The sequence below is a fragment of the Chenopodium quinoa genome, unplaced genomic scaffold (assembly GCF_001683475.1).
Source record: "Chenopodium quinoa cultivar QQ74 unplaced genomic scaffold, ASM168347v1, whole genome shotgun sequence".
NCBI classification, from domain to species: Eukaryota; Viridiplantae; Streptophyta; class Magnoliopsida; order Caryophyllales; family Amaranthaceae; genus Chenopodium; species Chenopodium quinoa.
In genome coordinates, this window is record NW_018742726.1 from 194,459 (window position 1) to 218,093 (window position 23,635).

Below are 23,635 nucleotides of genomic sequence, written 5' to 3' on the forward strand. Positions count from 1 at the left end.
TAGATATCAACAAATAGAGATCATACAAGGCTGAAGATCAATCATGTGGTAGCAGAAGACTAAAGGAGTTTCAACAGAATATGTGCTGTTGATGACAATTTATGTTTGAACAAATCTATTAGAATGGTCAAATGGTATTAATTAGCCAAATATTGCAAGCTTAATGAAGAAGTTTGTTTTAATTAAGGGTGAAATACTCTTTCAGTTCTGGAAGCTGGAGCACATATTTCTGAAAGAAACATATGCTGCCCACAAGGCAAAGCCTATAGATCTTTCTCATCCTTCCTTCTGCGTGATCTGTCAGCAATGACTCGTTAGTATAAAGCAAGCGTTGTGAATCCATAAGCTACTACTGCCTCTATGAAATGTAACAAGCACATTATTACTGCCTCTATGAAATGTAACAAGCACACTCATTATTTAATTAAAGGGGACTGGAGAATAATTTTCCCAGAATGCCAAAAGTGGCAGTGTTTAACATATAGGATAATTGTTGCTGGCTACTAATCAGTAGATACATAGCAGAGAAGATAATATTGTGTAATAAAACAAGGCAACTAAATCTGTCCACTAGGAGGGAGCCTATTTTTAAAAGATAACTAATATAGTATATTGAAGAGCTTTTATACACTATATAGAATATAGACTCATACAAATGAAATAAGGCTGATTTAAATGAGTAGGGTTAATTTAAAAGATTGCAGAGCAAGTGCACACTGCAGAGAACATTTGATTCATTAAACAAGTCAAAAAAATCAAGCAGTACAATCGCCAAAGAAATTATTCAAGGAACAAACTTTAAGAGGAAAGCCACTATTTGCAGAGCTTTGCAATTTGCATTAATTTTTCAATCTTTGCAATTTTTTCAACATGCACGTATCATGATATGTAACCAAATACATGCGGTTTACCGGATGCACCATGTGCATTTGCCCCTGGACGAATGTGCGCTTGGTGATTGGCCCAACCCAAGCGGACAGTTGTCCACTGGGATTGAACGTCAGACAGTAATTGACCGTATCTGAATCAATTTTCAGGATTTAACTCTAAGTTGAAATGACAGATGGTTTTGCTATGGCGTCAAGGTTTCAACTTAGATTATTCAGGTCAACCGGCTAAGATTGAATCATGGGATTAATTAGTCTTTGTCGGCTGGGGAAGTCTTGCTCTTAGCGCAGACATATTAACGTTTAGTAGCAGACGGCCATTAGCGTGTGTAGTTGTTTTAAACAAGGAATGTTTTAGCCGCTAAGGTTTTGACTTAGCTTAGATCTTCAATTTTAACCGTTTGTAGTGCTTTTGAGCAACAACCGGTTATATCCAACCAAGATACCAGTAACCAATTGGTATAAAACAAGCGGTAAACAAAGTTATCCAGGCCTCAATTGATCATGCAAGCGGCTGCCAGTTATCTTAATCCAGACAATCGGTAGGGCCATTTGTGTTTAAGTTTATAGCACAATGTGCCACCCAAATGGGAGATGCTCTCTGCGATGAATTCACCCGGATCACCGGATGGGCGTCACTAGTTGCCTACTGATGTTGGAGCAGGTGATGGTTTTAAGATTCTCTGGCCATTGGCCTCATCAATAGCTGTTAAATATTGGACTTAGCTTATATCTACTCATGTTGGAGCAATCGTAAATTTTTACATGTCCGTTTGTTCATTGCACAGACGGTATTTATACAAAAAGAAATAAATACGTGAAATTAAAGCATCTTTTCATTGATAAACTCTATTTACAAAATATTTACAAGTCTTAGAAGTAGTACTTTTTTTAGTTATCTACATTCCAAGTTCTGGCTAGCTGCCTGCCGTCCGGAGTTTCCAGGCGGTAGGTGCCGCCTCTCACTTCTTCAAAGATTCGGTAGGGGCCTTCCCAATTGGGAGTCAACTTTCCTTGCTCATTGGCCCTACCGGTTGCCTCCATTTTCCGTAACACAAAGTCCCCCACTTTCAAGGGTCGTTTGTGTACTCTTTTGTTGTAGGCTCTTGTCATTCTCAGATGGTAGATCTCATGACGTAAGGCGGCATTGCCCCTGCGCTTTGCGAGTGAGTCCAATGCTAGCCGCATGTCTTCCCAATTAGCCTCTTCGTCATAGAGCATGACTCGAAGAGTTGGCTCATAATGCTCAATAGACAAGGCGGATTTTGTGCCGTAGGTCATGAGAAATAGGGTTTCACCTGTTACCCCTTTTTCAGTTCTTCTGATGGCCCATAGGACATGAGGCAACTTATCTGCCCATAAACCGCAGCCCTTTCATTTTTCTTCTTAATACCGTCTGAGATCAGCTTGTTGAAGGCTTCAACCTGGCCGTTTGCTTGGGGACGGCCAACTGATGTAAAGCAATGTAAGATCCCTTGATCTCCCAACCAGTTCTTGAGGGTAGGCATCTCAAAATGAGGGCCATTTTCAAAGACCATAGACATAGGTACCCCAAACCGGGTGATAATATTCCTCCAAGTGAAGGAGATGACATCCTTTGTCTTTATGCCTTTGACCGCCTCTACTTCTACCCATTTAGTGAATTAATCAACGGCAACTAGAATATACCTCCGTCTGCCTGTTGCAGGCGTATATGGACTCAGGATGTCCATGCCCCATTTGGCGAATGGCATTGGGCTGTGAATAGCCGTCAGATCAGTAGCCAGACGGTGTATGAGTTTGCCAAATTTTTGACACTTGTAACACTTCTTCACCATTTCCATGGCATCTGCCTCAAGAGTGGGCCAAAATTAGCCTTGCCGCCTGGCCCTTTTTGCTAGTGTCCTGCTGCCTATTAGTGATGCACAAAAACCCGACTGCAGATCCTCTAGAACCTCTTTCCCCCTTTCTGGGGTGACACATTCCAATAGAGGCTGGAGATAACCCTTCTTGAAAAGTTCTCCCTTAAGAATCTCAAAGCCTATGACAAATTTTTTTCATTGCAGCCGCTTCTGAGTATGCATCCGGCAGAGTGTCGTCTGCTAAATAAGCCTGGATGCCATCCATTCAGGTTGAGCTTTGGTCTAGAATTCCAATGGGATCTAGTTTAATACTTCTTTTTTCCATAACTTCCCAAAAGACTAACCTAGGCGTGTCACAAGAGGTGGATGATGCCAGTTTAGAGAGAGCATCCACCTGATTATTTTCTGACCTGGGCACTTGACTTAGATGAAATTCATCAAGTGTCCCGACCTCTTCTTTGACTGCTTGCAGGTATTTGATCATAGCCGGATGGGTGGCCTCATAGTCACTATGTTATTAGCTAACAATCAGTTGTGATTCAGAGCAGACGTCAACTTTTCTTGCCTCTGCCGCCTTACACATGTGGATATCGGCTAGCAGGGCCTCATATTCTGCCTCATTATTTGAGGCTTGAAACTTGAACCGCAGTGCATATTCATACTTTTCCCCTTCAAGAGACTAGTATATAATCCCTGCACCACAGCCGTTTGTAGTAGAGCTCCCATCTACATTCACTTTTGAAACCTGGTCAAGATTCTCCGACTCAGCCAGCCTTGTCATTTCGACAATGAAGTCGGTAAACGCCTGACCCTTCACTGCCATGCTTGGTTCAAAAGTGATTTCAAGACTTTACATTTCAATAGCCCATTTGAGCATCCTGCCGGATGACTTCAAAGTTGTCAGTAGCCACTTGAGGGGTTGATCTGTGTAGATCACAACCGGATGTGCCAAGAAGTAAGGTATCAACTTCTTGACTGCCATGAAAAGATCAAGGCCAAATTTTTCAATCATAGGGTACCGTAGTTTAGCATTTCGGAGAACATGGCTAATGAAATAGACCGAGAGATGTATGTTGTCTCTCTCAACTAAGAGAACAGCACTGAGGGCATGGTTTGAGATGGCCAAATACATGTAAAGCACCTCCTGTGGCAGAGGGCTGACAAGCCTTGGCAATGAGTGCAAGTGTTCTTTCAACTTCTAAAAGACCGCCTCAACATCCTCCCCCCATTCAATCTAGTCTTCTTTTTTATTTCTTGGAAAAAATAGAGGCACTTGTCGCCTGACTGGATTAGGAATCTCCCCAATGCCTCCAGACAACCGGTTAACTTTTGGACTTCTTTATCAGTGCGGGGTGACTTCATGTCAATTATCGCCTGTACCTTCTCCGGATTGGCCTCTATCCATCTCTGATCAATCAAAAATCCAAGAAACTTCCCAGACTCAACACCAAAGAAACACTTCTTGGGATTAAGCATGACCTTATGCCGCCTGAGGGTGTAGAAGGTTTCTCGGAGGTCAGCAAGGTGATCAGTCTGTAGCTTGGATTTGACTATCATGTCATCAATGTACGCCTCTACATTCCTCCCAAGTTGATTAATGAAGATTGTATTAATCATTCGTTGGAAGGTAGCAAGCGCATTTTTTAACCCAAACGACATCATAGTATAGCAGAATAACCCTTGGTCAATGACAAATGTCGTCTTCTCTTGATCTTTCTTCCATAAGGGTATCTGATGAAAGTCTGAGTAAGCGTCCATAAAGCTCATCAATGCATGAGCGGCTGTAGAGTCGACCAGACTGTCAATCTTTGGAAGTGGATAACTATCCTTCGAACATGCCTTGTTCAGATCTGTGTAATCAACACACATGCGTCAGGTAACATTCGGCTTTTTTACAAGAACGACATTTGCAACCTAATCCGGGAAGTAACATTGCCGAATGAACCCAGCATCCAACAGCTTCTTTACTTCGACAGCTGCCGCCTGACTTCTTTCCACACTGTGATTCCTTTTCTTTTGCCTAACCGGCTTCTTTTTGGGATCCACGACAAGTTTATGAACAGCTAGATCTAGGCTAACGCCTGGCATCTCTTCAACTTCAAAGGCAAAAATGTCTTTGAATTCTTTAAGAAGGTGGTGCAAGTCTGCTCCCGGCTTTGAAAAAGCAACCGTCCCCACCTTAACAGTTCGATCTGGACGTGTGTCATCTAGAACGATATTAATATGTTCTCCAGCCGGCTGGGGACGAAGTTCATCTGACCGTTCCCCGGTCAGTGATTGCTATTGCTTCTCTTTTTTTACGGCCACCGACCGGTCGACCTTTCTCTTTTCGTCGGCTGCTATGGGAGCAGACACGGCTTCCTTGAGTTCATCAAGGTCTATGGGCTCTTTACCTTGGCCAGATGCGGCCACAGTAGGCTTGACGTCTGAGAGGTAACACTCTCGTGCTGTCTTCTGATCTCCATTCAGTGAGCCTACAGACCCGTCATCCCTCTCAAATTTTAGGAGCATGAGGGATGGAATAATAACAGCCTTAGATTCGTTGATGGTTGGACGGCCCAATATCATATTATAGGCGGTCAACTCTTTAACAACCAAGAATTTAACGACCATGTGGCGTCCTTCCCCCTTCTCCCCTAGCCGGATGGGTAGGTCAATCTTTCCCATTGGATGCACTACTCCACCCCCAAAACCAACTAAGGGGTGAGAAACTTTGTGCATACTGGTAGGCTTGTACTTGAGCTTTGCCAAGCACTTATAGCTGATAAGGTTAGAGGAGCTGCCAGTGTCGATAAGGATCCGGCCTACCCTTTGGTTGGCCACCTTGCATTCGATGACTATGGGGTCATCATGTGGCCGTCAGATCTTGCCCATGTCCTTCTCAGTGATAATGACCTCAGGAAAGGTGTCTTTTGACGCCTAGCCCTCATCAAATGAGTTGATATCCAACCGCCTGATGTAGTCCTTAATGCCCCGGATGGTTGGACCCCCTCCAGCAAAGTCGCCTGCTATTATATAGATCGACTATTCATCAGTGTCCGAACTAATAGTAAGTTGGGTTGCCTTTTTGGATGGTTGTCCACTGTTTGTTTGTAGGGTCACCTTGGACTTTAGGATGTAAGACTTCAGCACCCCTTTTTTAGCCATACGGTTTAACAACCGTTTGAGGCTATAACAGTCGTTGGTGTCATGGCTATATGTCCTCATGGAAATGAAAGTATTTGTTCTTGTTCTGATTTTTTACGGAACCTTTCATTGCAGCCGGTTTCTCAATATTCACCCGGTCTTTGATCTCCATGAGGATGGAGTAGCATTCCTTGTTAAACTCGTACTTGGGAACGTACGGTTTAAACTCTTTTTCTTTCTTCTTTTTCTAGGATGGCTGATCAAAGTCATCTGCCATCCAAACTTCTTTTCTCTTCTTGCTTTCTTCTTTTTTAGCCGGCTGAGTAGGTCGACTCTCTTTTTTATCGGACGTCTTAGGGTCCAACTGCTTACTGATGGCACGAAGCTTAGTCTCCTATATAGGCTTCTGCCTCCATCAAAGCCTCTTGGAGGGTAGCAACCCTCTATCTAACGAGGTCGAACTTAAAAGTCGACCCGTTCTTCAGACCTTTAAAGAAGTCTGTGTATGCCACTTCGTCAGACAGCCCTTGAATCTGAATTCTCATCAAATTGAACCGCCTGACGTAGGAACTTAGCCCTTCTCTATCTCCCTGTTGTATGGCTCCCAAGTGCAGACTTGTTTTCCTAGCAGGGATGTTCATAGAGAAGTTGGAAGCAAACAAGTACGCAAGCATCTTAAAGCTATTGATGCATCTGGCTAGCAGGTTATCAAACCATCGTTGGGCTATGCCCTTCAATGTTGCCGGGAAGCATCGGCACCACCAGGTGGCATCATCAGACCTCTGTAAGTACATGAGGTTGGTGTAAGCCATTAGGTGGTCTTTTGGGTTGGTGATACCATCATAAGTACCTACCAACACATTCTTAACCTTGGCCAGCTATGCCGCCTCAGTTATCTCTTTGGAGAACGCAGAAGGTTGTTCCCCAAGTTTGAGCAGACGAAGTTTCTAGTCCAATGGTTGGACATTCTGTGCCACCTGACCCCCAAAGAGGGTCAGCTGCATGTATGGTTGTCCATACGGTATGTATGGCTGCTGAGGCACATACAAAGCCAAATGGATAATATGAGGGCAAGTACAGACGGATAAGCCGCCTGATTGACTCTCTCGGTTTGATTGTGAATACCCCATTGAGGTATTCTGGAAGCTGTCTGGGCAAGTCGAAGTTGAAGCTGACTCAGACAGCTGTTGACTTTTCCTTTGCTGGATTAACATCCAGGCATCCAAATAAGTCTTCTTTGATCCATCCGGCTGAACTTGCCGGATGGCCTTCCTCTTCCCTATTTCAGGAAATCGGATTGTGGACAGGTCAACCATAGGCTAGTCCCCAGCCTTTGGTTTAGGATGAGGAGTAGGCACACGATCTTTGACAGGCTTCTTCTTCCCTGAGGGAGAAGGTTTCTTAGCCGACTGACCCCTGCTGGTGCCAGCCGTCTTCTTGTTGATTAGGTCCTTGATTTCCCCTTTGAAACTTGTCATGAATTTGATGAGTTCGTCTCTAGTAATGGGGGCTACACCTTCTACTGCCTGGGGTTGTCCAGACGGTTTTCCGGATGGCTTGCTTGGACCAGCTTGATCATTGCCCCGTTCCCTTGTTTCCTTAGGACGGGTGTGTCTAGTTCTGAGTGACCCGTCTGGGGGCCACATGGGTTTCGACATCGAATTCATCACCATTGTCTTGGTTTGTATAGACCTCAAAGTCGGTCGTAGGCCGTTTCTCATTAGGAGGCGGTACAAGTTCTTGTGAAGCCATCTGAGAAGTATTCTTGCCACAGACGGCGCTAAAATGTTTCGGGGTTTTCTATGTCCCTCGGGAGAGTTACAATTCCAAGATTGATTTCCGAGCGCCTATACCTGCAAAATAACGGAGACTCCGGTTTGGTGGAGGTCCGCCTCCGACGATTAAGTTAGAACGTGCACGGACGCAGTAAAAAGGTGCGGAAAGTAAAGTATCTTCTTGGATTTCGAGATCAGGAGTAAATACCTGCAAATTAATGATTGCTCTGCTTTTTGGGAATATTTGTGAATGTGTTTCCAGGTGGGAGTGGGATCATCTCCCTATTTATACGGTCTTTGGATGTGCGCAGCCATCCTAGGTTACGAAAGCCTAAGAATGATGGGCTATCTCGGGAATTAGGCCAGGATGGTCGCCTTTTTCCTGATTATTGGGGATGCCACGTGTCAGCAGTGGATTGGTTCATGTGAACCTCTTTTTTAGGTGACACGTGTCACCATTCTATTGGGCCACGTGGTCTTTGGTATTTTTACCCAAAACACTTACCGTTTAAAAAACTGATGTCTACGTAACTTTGTTATGTACTCTTGTAGTTCAAGTATGTAATTATTTTCTTTTTTTTTCTTTTTCTAAAAAGCATGTTCATCTCTATTTGGTTAAGTTTTAGGGGCCGTTTAGTTCGTTGTAATGGAGAAAGGGAATGGGAATGATTCCCTTTGTAAGTGTTTGTTTTGTATCTTTTGTCATTCCCATTCTCCATTAGTTTTGGGTTTACCCAAAATTGTTCTAAACTCATTCCCCAACCCCCCTTGCCTTTTCCATTCCCTTTCCTTAGCCACCCCTCCACCACCACACACACACTAGCCACCACCCTTTTACCTTACCCCCACCACCCAACCGCCACCCAGTCGCACCTCCACCGCCATCGTCGCCGCTTCCCCTGTACAGCATACACACTAGCATAAATAATATTAGTCGAATCAATACATCATTAGTTACATCATCTAAGTCATTAAAATGATTAATAAGAGTTTTAAATAGGTATTATGACTTAGTTAAGGCTCCTCCTGTACAGCATTTACACCGGCTTGTTAAATGGAATTATTACTTTTCATTCTCCACTAACCAATAATGCTTAATGTAAATCCATTTCCTTTAAAGTGGTTGGTTTCCAATTCTTTTCTTAATCTAACCTTAAATTATACTCGTACTTGGTACAAGTATTTTGGAGTGAACTATTATATTTTACTTGTCATAGAGATAGGAAGGCATTTGCATATTTCAACCCCCTAACTCACCTCGCTTTATTATACTTGTAGCAATTTATGCACGCAATGCTTATTTGATTCTTCCTCTGTACAGTCGTTGTGTTTATGTCAATGCAAAACTTTAACTAATGATATCTTTAATTATAAACAAGTATAATTATAAAAATTGATGAATATTAATAAACTGTTATAAAATAAGGAGAAAATATGAGAGATGGAGAGAGAATAGATCAGTTTATTATTCCATAGAGTGGGGATATATATACATACAATATAACTAAGGTTTGCTTAGATAACAATAAACCCTAGATCTAGAATATTTCGGAATGATATAGGAGGATAATGGATATCCACAAATATTTCATAACACTCCCCCTTGGATGTCCATTATCGAAGAGTGTGCCTCGTTAAAACCTTATTAGGAAAAAACCTGTGGGATAAAGACTTAATGAAGGAAAAAGAGTACAACGTTCTTTGTAATACGCTCGAGATGCCGCCTCATTAAAAACCTTACCAGGAAAACCCAATGTGGGACAAAACCATGGTCAAGGGAAAAAGAGTGCAGCGCATCTCCCTATGAATACATAACCTGAGATCTTCTAGTACCGCAACAATGAATCCAATATAGTTTGATATCTTCTAATATGTAGTAAAATATCATTCATTGGTCTTCGATCCTCCTAAACTGAAATTGCATCTTCAAGTCTTCAAGTGAATGTGTGAAGTGTCTTCATTTCACCATACATGTATTTATCTCTACATCATTCCAAACATCTGTTTGAATAAAGTTACTTTAAAAGTTAAACTTATGCGGTTAGACCTTTTTCTGGAGGTCGTGAATAATAGAAATCGATGATCATTATTTGATCAAATATTCATTAAGAATAATTTGATGACAAAACTTCATATTATTAATGTCGTTCTTCAATCTCATCTAAATTATAATATAACACATGTATTTAGAAATGCTAATCATGGTTCTTTTAGACCATAAGAAAGCATTCTCACGCATAAGTATTCCATTGATATTCCTTAGACGTTTCATAATTGAAACGATGGCTCTCTTGCAAATACAAAAGCAAATCTCACTAATTTTCATATGCTCAAATTTCAGGTTGAGAAGTCAATGATGTAGTCACATAAACTTTTCAAGAGTTTGATAATAATTGCAATATTTAAGATATAAAATTTGTAGGGCTATAAATATGTTGCATATAAGTTCTTCGGGAACTTCTCTTACATGATTCATAAATAATATTAGATCAGCGTCATATATAATTTCACCATAATTATAAGCCCGTTGGAATATAAATATGTCTTTCTAATCTTCCATCAAAGTTGTAAATATGCCTTACTATACTTTGAATGAACATGCACATACACCACAAATATTGTATAGAAACTAATGCATGCAATATGAGATATATAAAACATGATAACATATTAAGCAAAATATACAATAAGTAATGCATCTAACAACTACTGACATTTTCAATGAACAATCAGTTAACCTATGACTTATACATGCATATAAACATACATAGGACTCAAAATAATGCAAGAACTGTACAGTGTGGATTTAAAAATCCATATTTCATCGGTTCACTAGTCCACATCAAAATGGACATATATTTCAGATCCCTTATTCACTGGTCCACTCTATTATGCATATGCATATTATTCATCGGTTCCCTTGTGTACCAGTATCATAAAATTCCTTTAACGTACATTTTGCATGCTATTTTACTATGATATCTGAATACATTTCTTATCAGTACCATCATAACTTTCTTACATCATAGGCCATCTATTGTAATAATTCAGATATCTATACCACTTTTACGGTATTTCATACACTATGGTATTTAAATACTATTACGCTATTAGTATTAACTGCACTATCTTGCCATATATCATATCTTTATTTTGGAACCGATCATACAACCCACACTTCAGGTGTAGTGATTCAAGTATAATTAGCAAGATTTTATCTCAATGTATACACATAATATGACCAAAATGTATCTTCAACGCTATGCAACATGAGTCATAACTAAATACAAATCAAATCATAAATGTGCAACATATCTTGATAATATATAGACAAAAGTTGGAATATAACTTTTCAAACTATCATTATAGGGATCATCAAATTCTTTTCGATTTTCCAACTTTTGCCGATTCTTCTCCCCCTAAGTTGGTAAAATATCTCATTTATAGGGGCGTCTAATTCTATACCAACTTAGTATATAAATTTGCATTAAAATTCATTTCATTGTAAGGATTACAATCAAGATTTATCTCTCAGAAGTTTTGTATTGAACAAGTTTTTTCTCTTCTAGAGAGCAATTTTAAAGAAAAATCATTTCTTTATTAGATATACATTGCATAACACATATGTATTTATTATTACAATTTCCATAATATGTTCTCTTCTGGAGATCAATGTCAATGGGGAGACATGTGTTGTGTAGTTGTACGTTTTTCTTTCTTCTATTTCTTATGTGCTGACATAAAATAGCCCCAATTAAGAGATTAACCACTTGCATGTAAATTGTAAAGCCACTGTATGGAGATCTTCTAATTCTCCAAATATTTTGATAATGAGCATCTTGTTACTCAAAATCTCTCTACACACAACTTGTTTTAGTGAGCTTCTAGCCACTTATTATTACTTAGCTTGTTCACATGCAAAATTGTTCAAAACTAGCATATAATCTCTTGAAATTTCTTCAAAACAAACTATTAAATCACAATCTAAATAAAGCTCAATCTCAACGTTATGTCTTTCCATTCAATTCATTATATATATCTAACATGAGAAAGTGTCAGCACATTATCAAATGAAATTTCAAGTTTCCATAACGGGTAATTATTAAACCCGGATGGCCTAATTTAATTATCACATCCAATCACTTCTCTGAATTTGAACTCTGGTCAGTATTCCAACACTAATGATCACTTTATTAATATTACTTTATGCATGGCCATGAATATGATGTGATATTAGAACACCAAAATGTGTTTCTTTATGTAATCGGCAAGACAATCAACTAATACTTGATCCAAAATTTTATACTCTGCTGGAGCTTTGACTATAATCTTGATACATGCTAAGCTTGTTGGATAATTCTATACTCTTCTAGAGTACCCTATATAAATATGGTACATATTCATTTTATTATATATAATCTCTTATAAAGATCTATCAAAATGTATTACTTCCTCAAATTTGCTATTGTCAATAATTGCTCTTTTCCTGTTTGAAGATTCTTATCTTTGAAATCTATTGGGCTCGACTACGGCTACCATGCTTTAGGCGTGCTTTAGGAATGACATCTATTCATATCCATCTTTAGGATGGTATCATTTTTGAATTATATTAATTAACATGTGGCCACTTTTATTAGTCAAAACATTAATATTTAAGTTAATGTATGTACCAAACTGACCATCAATATATTTTATTATATATGTGCAAAGATTACATAAAATAATGAAATAAATACTATCTCCCCCTAATCCTAGCATGTGGGGGCATTAAATTAATCCAACTACCTTTAAATCTCTTGCACCTTTTAAGCCATAAATTCTTTTATCAATGCATATATCAAGCAAAGTAAAATGATTCTTATAAGACTCATATTCGTTCCTCTTGCCCAATTATACAAACCTTTGTACTAAAAATTCTCAAATTAATCTTCTAATAGAATTAAAGGAACTAAAATAAGATTCACTAAACTAAATAACTTAAATTAATAAATGACTGATAATAATAATAATGAAATATCCGAAAACATAAAAATATCCAAAAAAAAATGTTCCATAAAGCATAAAATCATAGTACTACGATAAATATCTATAATAAATGCAAACTAACTAATAGTGTTTATTCGCCAATGGATCATAATTTATTCAATTATTTTCTTTAGGATTAGGAAAGAAATCAGCTGCTTCCAGGTGAGTTTTATCACTGTAATCAAAATCACCTTCGCCATCCTCGTACACCAAATTTCTTTCCACTTTCTTTCCTTTCTGTTTGACTGATTGTTGATAGAGTTCTACTAGATGTTTTGGTGTGCGACACACACGAGACCAATGGCCTTTTCCTCCACAACGGTAGCATATATTTTCATTTTTATCCTTCTCATTCTTATTTCCATCTTAATTGTCCCACTTCTGGTGAGAGTATGAGTTCCTAAAATGACCACCTCGACCACGGTCATTTTCACGTCCGCGGCCGCGACCACGACCTCGACCACGACTGCTGGCGTAATCTCTAGCCTTTTGCTCTTTCCCACTATGGGATGTCGCATTCGCTTCAGGGAATGGAGTAGAGCCAGTTGGGCGTGATTCATGATTTTTCATTAATAGTTCATTATTTTGCTCAGCCACAAGGAGACAAGATATCAATTCAGAATATTTTGTAAAACCCTTTTCACGGTATTGTGTCTGCAGGACAACATCGTTTGCATGAAAAGTAGAGTATGTTTTTTCTAACATTTCTGCATCCGTGATTTTCTCTCCACATAATTTCAATTGTGATGTAATTCTAAACATGGCTGAGTTGTATTCACTCACAGACTTAAAGTCTTGTAATCTTAAATGCAACCAGTTATAACGAGCTTTTGGTAATATCACAGTTTTCTGGTGGTCATACCTTTCCTTTAGATTACTCCAAAGGACTTGTGGGTCTTTAACAGTCAAGTACTCAGTCTTAAGGCCTTCATGAAGGTGATGGAGAAGGAATATCATAGCTTTAGACTTATCTTGGCTTGTTTCAGTATTGTTTTCTTTAATAGTATCACCAAGTCCATTTGCGTCTAAATGTATTTCAGCATCTAACACCCAAGACAGATAGTTGTTTCTTGTAATATCAAGAGCAACAAATTCGAGTTTTGCAAGGTTTGACATGATTCACTTAAAATTAGAGTGCAAGAACGAGTACATACAAGCCCAACGAACAAGGATTTGTGGTATCGGCAGAGCAACGGTGGTTTCGGCAGAGGGGTTAGGGAAATTACTTTTCTGGTTGATGTTCATGAAATCAAGAGGTAATAGTATTGGAGAAAAATTTGAGAGTATGTTGGGAGTTACTTTGATTGTCTTTTGAGATCAGTAATTTATGATACTTCAATTGATATTGAAATTAATCTAGAGCAATGGTGCTGATAACGTGTTATAAAATAAGGAGAAAATATGAGAGATGGAGAGAGAATAGATCAGTTTATTAATCCATAGAGTGGGGATATATATACATACAATATAACTAGGGTTTGCTTAGATAACAATAAACCCTAGATCTAGAATATTCCGGAATGATAAAAGGAGGATAATGGATATCCACAAATATTTCATAACATAAACTATTTATTAAGACAATTCTAACAAATACCACTACTACATCTTTGACCAAATGCAACGAACGAGTAAAGGCTAATGTAACAATATTTTTATGTATAAGATAAAAAATGTAGTAGACTAGTAGTGTACTCACAAGACTATATCTATTCTTATTTATAAATCACAAACATTAGTCAAAGTGAATTAGATGAATAGCACTAAAAGTCAAAACATTTCAATTATTTAAACACGGATAGAGTATTAGAATATATGTAGTCACTATTAAGAAATTCATATACTTGTATAATATCGTAAAATGAATTGTACCTCTTACAAGCTTTTATCACAAATGATTAATTGAAAACTTCTGTAAGTAACCCCTAATATATGACATAATAACCCTAATTATACTTATTGAGTAGCACTTAAATAATAGGATTAATACTGTTTTTTAATCCCAAATTTTACCAATTTAGTTTCATTAATCCCAACTTTGGATTATTCCTTAATAATCCCAACTTTAAGGTAGCCTATCATTCTTCAATCCCAAAAACCAGTTACCGGTTGAATGGGTTAATTTTTTTTTTTTTTTTTTTTTTGTTGAAGTGACATGTGTCATAAATTAATTGGTTAAAAAAATATTTACAAAAAACCAAAATTTAAAAAATTAAAAAAAATAATCAGAAAACCTTGACGCTAGCCACGAAACCGGCCAGCCACCCGATGACGCCGTCGGACCGCCCAAATGCGCCGGTTTTCCCCAAGAAAACCTCTCGGTATCGTCGCCAACCATTTCCCCTCCTTCCGCCGGCTAATTGGCCTCGACACAAAACCCCTTTTCATTTTTTCTATCCTCTCAATTGACACCTGCCACGAAATCCGGCCACCTATACGCCGATCGGTCGTGAACCTCCCTTGAAACCCCTCCCCTACTCTCGAAAACACCTAAACCTCCCCTGAAACCTCCGTTTTTGTGGCTAGTGGCAGTAATTTTGGAGATTCGTGGCTGTGATTGTGGGTTTCGAGGCTGCGATTTTGGGGTTATGATGGTTGCGTAGGGGAATGGGAGGGGGTTTCGGGGATGGGGGAAAATGGCGACGCAAGGGGTGGTGAAGACGCGGCGTTCCAGCGAGGGGAGGGGCGGCAGACTGGGCAGTGGTAGTGGAGTTAGGGTGGGACGGTGGGGGAGGGGAGGTTAGCTGGGTTTTTCTGATTTTGTGGTTTTTTTTCCTCTGTTTTTTGTTTTTTTTAATTTTTAGACCAATCACGACTTGTCACATGTCAAGTGGCCTGATATAACAGGTTTAGTTACCGGTTGAGTATGAAGAATGATAGGCCACCTTAAAGTTGGGATTATTGAGGAATAATCCAAAGTTGGGATTAATGAAACTAAATTGGTGAAAGTTGGGATTAAAAAATGGTATTAATCCTAAATAATAAAGTAACTTTTACAACATTAACAACGTAACCCCTATATATTTCTAAAAAAGTAACCCCTATAACCCTAATAGAGTACCCCCGTGAGAATTGGTCACGTGTTGTAAACAGCTACATATAAAAGTCAGTAAACTTCTTATGATGATACTAAAATTACTAATCCATAAATAATTAAATAATGAATATAGTGAATTATATTGATAATACATTATTTAAAATAATATTATGTATGGTGCTATATGGATGAAAATGATAGAATAATTATTGCATTAGTGATCCATTAACAATAACATAAGATTAAGAAAAAAATCAAATTGGGACAAAAATATTGATTACAATGTGAATATTAATTGATTGGCATATTTATGTAAATTTTGGAAAAATTAGTTTTATTAATTTCAACTTTGGCCTATTTACTTTTAATAATTTCAACTATCGACGATTTCTGAATAATCCCAACTTTGAGGGTGTTTTCTTCTAACAGGTCCAAATCGATCAACAAAAGTCAATGACATACTATACTAGGTTACTTTGACACGTGTTAGCACGTGGTTGATCTAAAAAAAACGAATGTTAAAAAAATAAAATCAAAAAAAAGAAAAAAAGAAATTAAAACCATTATCCCATCCCCACCGCCAACGCCACCCTTCCTCAGCCCTTCACCTGAAACCACCTCTCCTTCCCCCTACCACAAACCGACCTCCTCCCCTAGCCCCACCAAGAACCCAACCCCAACCACCCAAAAGCCAAAACCTACCTTAAAGCCTAAGTTCGAATGTGGTGGTTTTGGCACTTGAAACCACCTTGAAAACGAACCTAGGTTTGGGTGTGGTGGTTTCGAGGGAAGGGGTGTGGGGTTGTGGTGTTTTTGACGAAGGGGGTTGGGGTTGTGGTGGTTTCAGGGAAAGTGAGGGGGTGAAAATGGTGGCTTTAAGGGAAGGGCGTGGGGATGTGGGTGGTTTCAAGAGAAGGGGTGGGGTTGCGGTGGTTTCGAGGAAAGGGGGTGGAGCTGCAGGTAGTTTCCAGGGAAGGGGTGGTTTTCAGTGGGGTTGGGGAGGGAGATGGTGGTTTCTGGTGGGGGCTAGGAAGGGAGGGAGAGTGTGGGGCTGCGGTAGGATGAAGGTGGCTGGTTTTTATTTTTTATTTTTTTTTACCAATTAACATTTGACACGTGGTAAACTTTTTTGTTTTTTAAAAAAGTAACCTTTTAATCAGGTCACCGGTCATTTTGCTTGTTGATTAAAAAACGCCCCTTAATAATCGATACTTAGAATTATTAAAAGCAAATGACCCAAATTTAAAATTAATAAAACCAATTCTCCCTAAAGTTTTTCTTCAATATCCATCACAATCCAATAATAATACATAATTTAAACTTTTAATATCTCGTTGGAAGTTTGATTCTCATTAATAGCATCTTTATTGATTATACGACATTTAAATTAGGTTAATAAAGTAGGATCAAGTTTTCATTATCCTCGTACATCCAACCCTTCCCAATTCTAGGGGGGTCGGGTATTCGAACTTACAATCGTGGCTTCGTGAGACTTCATACCGACTAATATAGTATTATAAATCAATGGAAACAAAAAACCAAAAAATCATAGTGCTTTTTAAATCATCATTATTAATTTTAATTTTAATTTTAATTTTAATAAATTTAATAAAAAGAACCTTGCATGAAATCGTTACCCGATTGGTTACTCCATTATTGTCCCCACTAGTCTCACAACTCTCATATAAGAACACCAAACCCAGTCTCTATCTTCTTCCATTTTCTCTCTCCTTTTTTATGTCTCCTACCTTGAGACTAGATTTTCCTTCATATTATGGGTCGAATTTCAACTTCCTTAATTTAACATCATTTATTTCTTCCATTTTTCTTCAACGGTACTTGTTTCGGGGTTTTCTGATGTCCTGCGGGAGAGTTACAATTCCGGGACTGGTATCCTTGCGCCTGTACCTGCAAAACAACGGAGACTCCTTGTGGTGGGAGCTCCGCCTCCAACGGTCAAGTTAGTACTTGTTTGAGGAGTGATAAATGCGGAAAGTAAAGGTGGGAGATCTGGTTCCTCTAGGGGAGGAGTGATCAATGTGTTTTGGTTTTCTCTAGGTGAGAGTCATTCTGTTGAATCCCCTTTAATGAGGATTAATTAAGTATTTATAGTCTTGCGAAGCGTGCCAATTTTAGGTTTAGGTTAACTAGGGCAAATTGGGCTTCTCTCGGACTTTGGGCCTTGGTGACCATTTTGCCTAATTGGCATATGGGAGGCCACGTGGCGTGGCCTGATTAGTCCATGTTGGACCTCTTAGGGTGACAAATGGCGGACGCTGATTGGCCCACGTGGTGGATACATGGCAGGTCCGGATTGGTCCATTTGTCATGGGTAATTTTTACCCTAAACATTTGCCCCTCGGAAGGAGTAATTTCTCTTTCCAGGAGGGATTGCTCCTTTCGAAAGTTAGACCCTCGAAGCTTTGCTAGGTCGGCATCTTGTCTAGTTCTAATGGGAGATGGACTTGATTAACTTAGAAAATTTTGATACCTTGGGCGGTATGACATTTTCAAAGTTAATCAATCATAATAATGATTGCCGCCGAACTAGACAGATGCCGATTCTTTGCCCCACTATGCAGATAGCCCCTGATCAGGTGGACTGTCAACTATTGCATAAGGGGTAAGCGTTTAGCATTATTCGGCCATTGGCCTCTTTTGATTCAATATACTAAGTTTGGTACTTAGTTTATTTCGTTGGGGGATGGCTGGTCGTCTGCTTTGGTGGCTGCATAGAAGCAGGCGTTAGACAGGACGTCCAACCAAAGTAGCTACGCCTGCTGGGTTACAGACGACAGCTTTAAGTATAGCCAACCTAGTAAGAATAGTGGTCGAGTACCTCTGTTTACCAAAAAACAGGCGGACTCCTCATACCTTTTAGGTTCCGTACTAAGGAGGGCGACTGGTTAACCTTGCGGTTAGTTAATCACTGCCTATTTTGTTTGAGTGGTAGGGAAACCAGGCGGCGGGGGCCGGATAGTCCCCTTGATTCGCCAAGTTTTTCTTGGCTATTAACTCAAAGGTTGTTAACCTAGCAGGAGTAGTGGTTGAGAGCCCCTGTTTGCTAAAAACAGGCGAACGACTCATACCTTTTAGGCTCCATACTAAGTTTGAGAGAGTGACTATGAGTTAACTTTGGTGTTACTCAGTCGCCGTCACTCCTGCTTGAGTAGTAAAGGTACCAGGCGGCGGAGGCCGGCTGAACCTTTTGATTCGCCAATGTTTGTTGGCTATTAACTTAAGAGGTACCCCCTGCATTTATCCCAAGTAATACAGGCGGTCATCTGACTCGGATGTCAACTGCTACCACTGGTTTGGTTAGTGATAGAGTTATCCTTGTCTCAAAAACGGCTACGTGGTTGCCCTTGGGGACAGTCGTATAGGTGCCGTGTAATTAGTTTATAGAGCAATGTTCCACCCAAAAGGGAGCTGCTCTCTGCGACGAATTTCATCCGGAGGGATGCTGTCGGACGCCTGCTATGATGTTGGGACAGGTCGTATTAGTTTTGAAGATTGGATCAGTTGGCTTGGCGCCTGGTCTGATCATTCGGCCTGTGGCCTTGGTTAGTCCTTTGGTGGACGCAGATGCTAAGTAAGAGGAGGGCAGCTGCCTATTTAGGCACAGGGTCGGCCAGGCCACCATCATTTTTTAGCTAAGTATAGGAGGGTGGTCGTCTGTCTTGGAATCGACTGTATGTCCAGACGGCATGCCCCTATGGTGATAGAGTAAAATATTCAATGGAGAGTATCCGACTGTAAAGGTACAGGCGGCATGCCCCTCTAAAGATAAAGTAAAATACTCAATGGAGAGTAGCCGACTGTAAAGGTACAGACGACATGCCCCTCTGAAGATAGAGTAAAATACTCAATGGAGAGTAGCCGACTGTAAAGGTACAGACGGCATGCCCCTCTGATGATAAAGTGAAATACTCAATGGAGAGTAGGCGACTGTAAATGTATAGGCGGCCTGCCCCTCTGAATCAGTATCAAGTATTGAAATCATTTCAAGTGTTAGAGCAGATGGATCACCTAGTTCCCTTCCATAAAGGATGGATGGTGTTATTAATGAGAGTCGGCTGCTTTCATAGCTACGAGACTTCATTGTATAGGGGGCCGACTACTATTCATGCCGCCTCTCTTACTGTCACACAAATAAGTGGAGGTAATCCCTGAAGGGAGACGGTCTTCAATTGGTTACTGACTATGCTGCCGGGTTTAATAACCTTAGGCAATTTTTTTTTTTCGAGGGAAAATTATAATAATGATAAGGACCAATGTAGTGTTATTTATCAATGCCAAAAATTGAAGTGCCGGCCACTAAAGTTCAAGCGTCTACGAGGTGGTACTTGATTTCATTGAGTCATCCGACCACTAAATGTCGACTGTTCTTGTGACCATAGAACTCTTGTTGCCATAAGAATTTCTAAAATTTATCATGCTTGGTTATAGGCCGGCTGTTACCATGATGTGCCGGTTGGAGTTTGAGCTGCCGCCTGCTAGCCTATTTGTGAGGACCAATGAAGGTGCCATCGAAGTGTCGGCTACCCAAGCTGAAGCGTCCACGAGAAGTTGCTAGATTTTATTGCGCATCCGTTCACTAAAATAAGAGCAATAAAGGTTCTGACTTTGCAAGAAATTGTCGGTTGTTCTCATGATGATTTGCTTGATGATCTCGGCCATCCATGCTTATTATGGATTGTCTAACAAAATACGAAGGTTGCTCTGTTTTTCTCATATCCAACCAATAAGGCTGCCCACTTTAGTTAACCACTGACTTTTAAGTGAGCATGTGCCACTTGCTTTGTAACATTGCTAGCTCCATTGCCGGTAAATGGCTTTCTTGCTTTCCTTGCTTAGCCAAGTTCGAAGGTTAACCACCTTACCGCCTGTTTACATGTGAACAAAGGTGTCGTTTCATCATGGCTTTGTTCATTGCATCACAATACTATAAGCCATAATGTAAATGCCGGCTGAAGCTAGGTGACTAGCGCATGATGCCGGTTGCATGCTATTTGCGTGCTTGGCATTATTTAGACAAAAATGATCATAAGACTCGGTCCCCATTTAAAAAGTATGAAGACCCACTTTTGCTCATGCCCTTTCAACCAAGTGCCGGTTGTTTAAGGTGAGTCTAGCTGGGACTGGGCTTGAGTCTTGAAGAGCACTTGTGGCCGCCTGTTTTCATTAACAAGGGTGGCCGACTATTTGATTTTATTGAGCGTCTGAGCACTGAATGCCGGCTGAAATAAGAGCAATGAGGATTCCCTAACTTAGCAAGTTGAGTTATATACTCTTGGGCTCATAAATTTGGCTTGGATGATCACTTCATGCGGCTCTTCAAACACATGGATACACACTTGGTTGGACGAATGGATAGCTTAGCATCTACTTGGCATGTACTCGTACCCAGCATCAACGTCAAATCTCAGCATGATATTTGAACTTAGCACGATAATTGTGTTTCATGTGCCGCATGTTTTACTATGGCTAGCTTCTTTGGTTGCAAGTGCCCCCTGCTAGCTTGAGCTACGACACCTAGATGCCGCCTGCTCTCGAATGCTTCGACCATCTGAACTCAGCCAAGCCGGATGTGTTTTAGAGACGCCTCCTTGCTGTGTTGCTAGGACTAGGCCGGCTGTCTATAGACATACAAGGGACTTGATGTTGCGTGCATACACATGGTGGCTGTTTCTTTACAAACAATAGCAATGTGTCGTTTGATTCTTGATGTTTACCCATGATACTATGAAATTTCAAAAGGCACTCATTTTGAGCTTACATGGTGCTTTGGTAAGGATGCTGAGCTGCTCTTCTCAATGGAGCTAACTTTCAAAATTTTATTCGGCCACATGATGCCGTATGATCAGCTTGCCGCTTGTTTTAATTATGTTTTTGATCGTGTTGGGCATTATTTAGACCAAAGTGATTCAAGACTCGGCCCTCATTACAAAACATGAAGACCCATATCACCTCACGCATTGCTTGATGCGTTCGCTGTGGATTCCGCCTGCTTTCATGAAAGACAAGTGGTTTGTTGGATTTACTTGATGGCTAAACAGCCGGTTTCAATGCTTCCCATACATAAATACAGCTGCCTAGCTGCCTATTTTTTACATACACACGAACTCATTCGTCTCGGCCTTTTGAGTTGCTTGTTCTTGAAGTGATCAATCCGGCTGTTTGGTGGCTCGGATTGGGCTGGCTGTTTAGGTGTCGCCTACATTAGCATGGCTAGCTGATTTGTCATGCTTCGTGGCTAGGACTAGGTCGGCTGTCAACTGGCCGCCTGCTTCCTTGGGCGAGACGCCAATGCCCAGCTTTCACAATAAGAGACTAGCACATGAACAAGTTAAAGCATTCACTCTCATGGCCAATTATATTACTACGAGCCAAGCGCTACTCCTCTCGGCAGGCCGAGAGATTTTTATATGTGCGAGTATTTTGGCTGTTTGCTTTTGGAAGAACAAGCTGGAACCAAACTCATTTGTATCAAGTATACTTGGCATTATATTTTGAGCAAAAACCTTGCGACTGTACCTTGATAAAACATCATATAGAGCTGGCTGTTTATGCGAGAATGAGGGCTGCTCTTATGGTTGCCGCCTAAAAGCTCAAAGGCTCGACGTTGGCATGCCACTACTGCACTCACAGTCGGGCCTTTATCGAAGGAAAAACAGCAGGCTTCCTAGACATGTAGAACAACCGACCGAGGAAGCTGTTAGTGACAAGCATCATGGGAGCCGGCTATGTATATAGCGATGTGGGCTGGTAGTTATGATACTACTTATGCCACTTGATAATATCAAATGCTAAGATTAACTTTGTAGTAGGTTGCCACCTAAGGCTCTTAGGTGGAGCTTTGCCATACAAAATCAGTAAGTTAGGCGCATGTGGCCGTATGATAATGATTTGATAATAATGAATATTTTTTTTTATTTTAAAATCAATATCATAATAATGATTTGATAATAAAATTAATAACAGCTTACAAGCCTATCCATACGACTCTTGGCATCCGACCGTACGACGCTTGTAGTACTTGGCTGTCGGGCCGAATGCTGGGAGGCTGATATTTTGCCGGATGTACCCATTGAGTGTCGTGCTAGGCGTATGTAACTTCAACTGGGAGTGGTTTGATTTGGCCGACTGTTCCTTTGCAGGAACAAGCGCCCTTTGGTTGATCAAGTCTTGGATCTCCCCTTGAAACTACTCATGAGGGTCATGAGTTCATTCCTGGTGATAGGGGCAGATCCCTCGGCCGCCTGTTGATGATTAGGCGGCGGGCCAACTGGTTTACTAGATTCAGCCAGGCAGTCTCCCCGTTCCTTCCTTTCGATGGGACGGGTGCGTCGAGCTCTGAGGGACCCGTCAGGGGCCGTGTGAGTCTCGACTTCATATTCTTCGTCGGTACCCTGGTCTGACTGGACCAGGGGGTCGTCCATGGGACGCTTCTCACTTAGAATCGGTACAGACTGTGATACCATCTCGAAAGTACTCTCCCCACAGACGGCGCCAAAATGTTTCGGGGTTTCTGATGTCCTGCGGGAGAGTTACAATTCCGGGACTGGTATCCTTGCGCCTGTACCTGCAAAACAACGGAGACTCCTTGTGGTGGGAGCTCCGCCTCCAACGGTCAAGTTAGTACTTGTTTGAGGAGTGATAAATGCGGAAAGTAAAGGTGGGAGATCTGGTTCCTCTAGGGGAGGAGTGATCAATGTGTTTTGGTTTTCTCTAGGTGAGAGTCATTCTGTTGAATCCCCTTTAATGAGGATTAATTAAGTATTTATAGTCTTGAGAAGCGTGCCAATTTTAGGTTTAGGTTAACCAGGGCAAATTGGGCTTCTCTCGAACTTTGGGCCTTGGTGGCCATTTTGCCTATTTGGCATATGGGAGGCCACGTGGCGTGGCCTGATTAGTCCATGTTGGACCTCTTAGGGTGAAAAA

At 40.5% G+C, this 23,635-nt stretch overlaps 1 protein-coding gene across 1 annotated transcript; it reads right to left on the reverse strand.

The window, feature by feature from the left end:
- Positions 1-13,020: 13,020 nt before the first annotated feature.
- Positions 13,021-13,770, reverse strand: LOC110723336. Its single transcript, XM_021902687.1, has one exon. The coding sequence runs from the start codon at positions 13,768-13,770 to the stop codon at positions 13,021-13,023; it is 750 nt and encodes a 249-aa protein (XP_021758379.1).
- Positions 13,771-23,635: the final 9,865 nt, after the last annotated feature.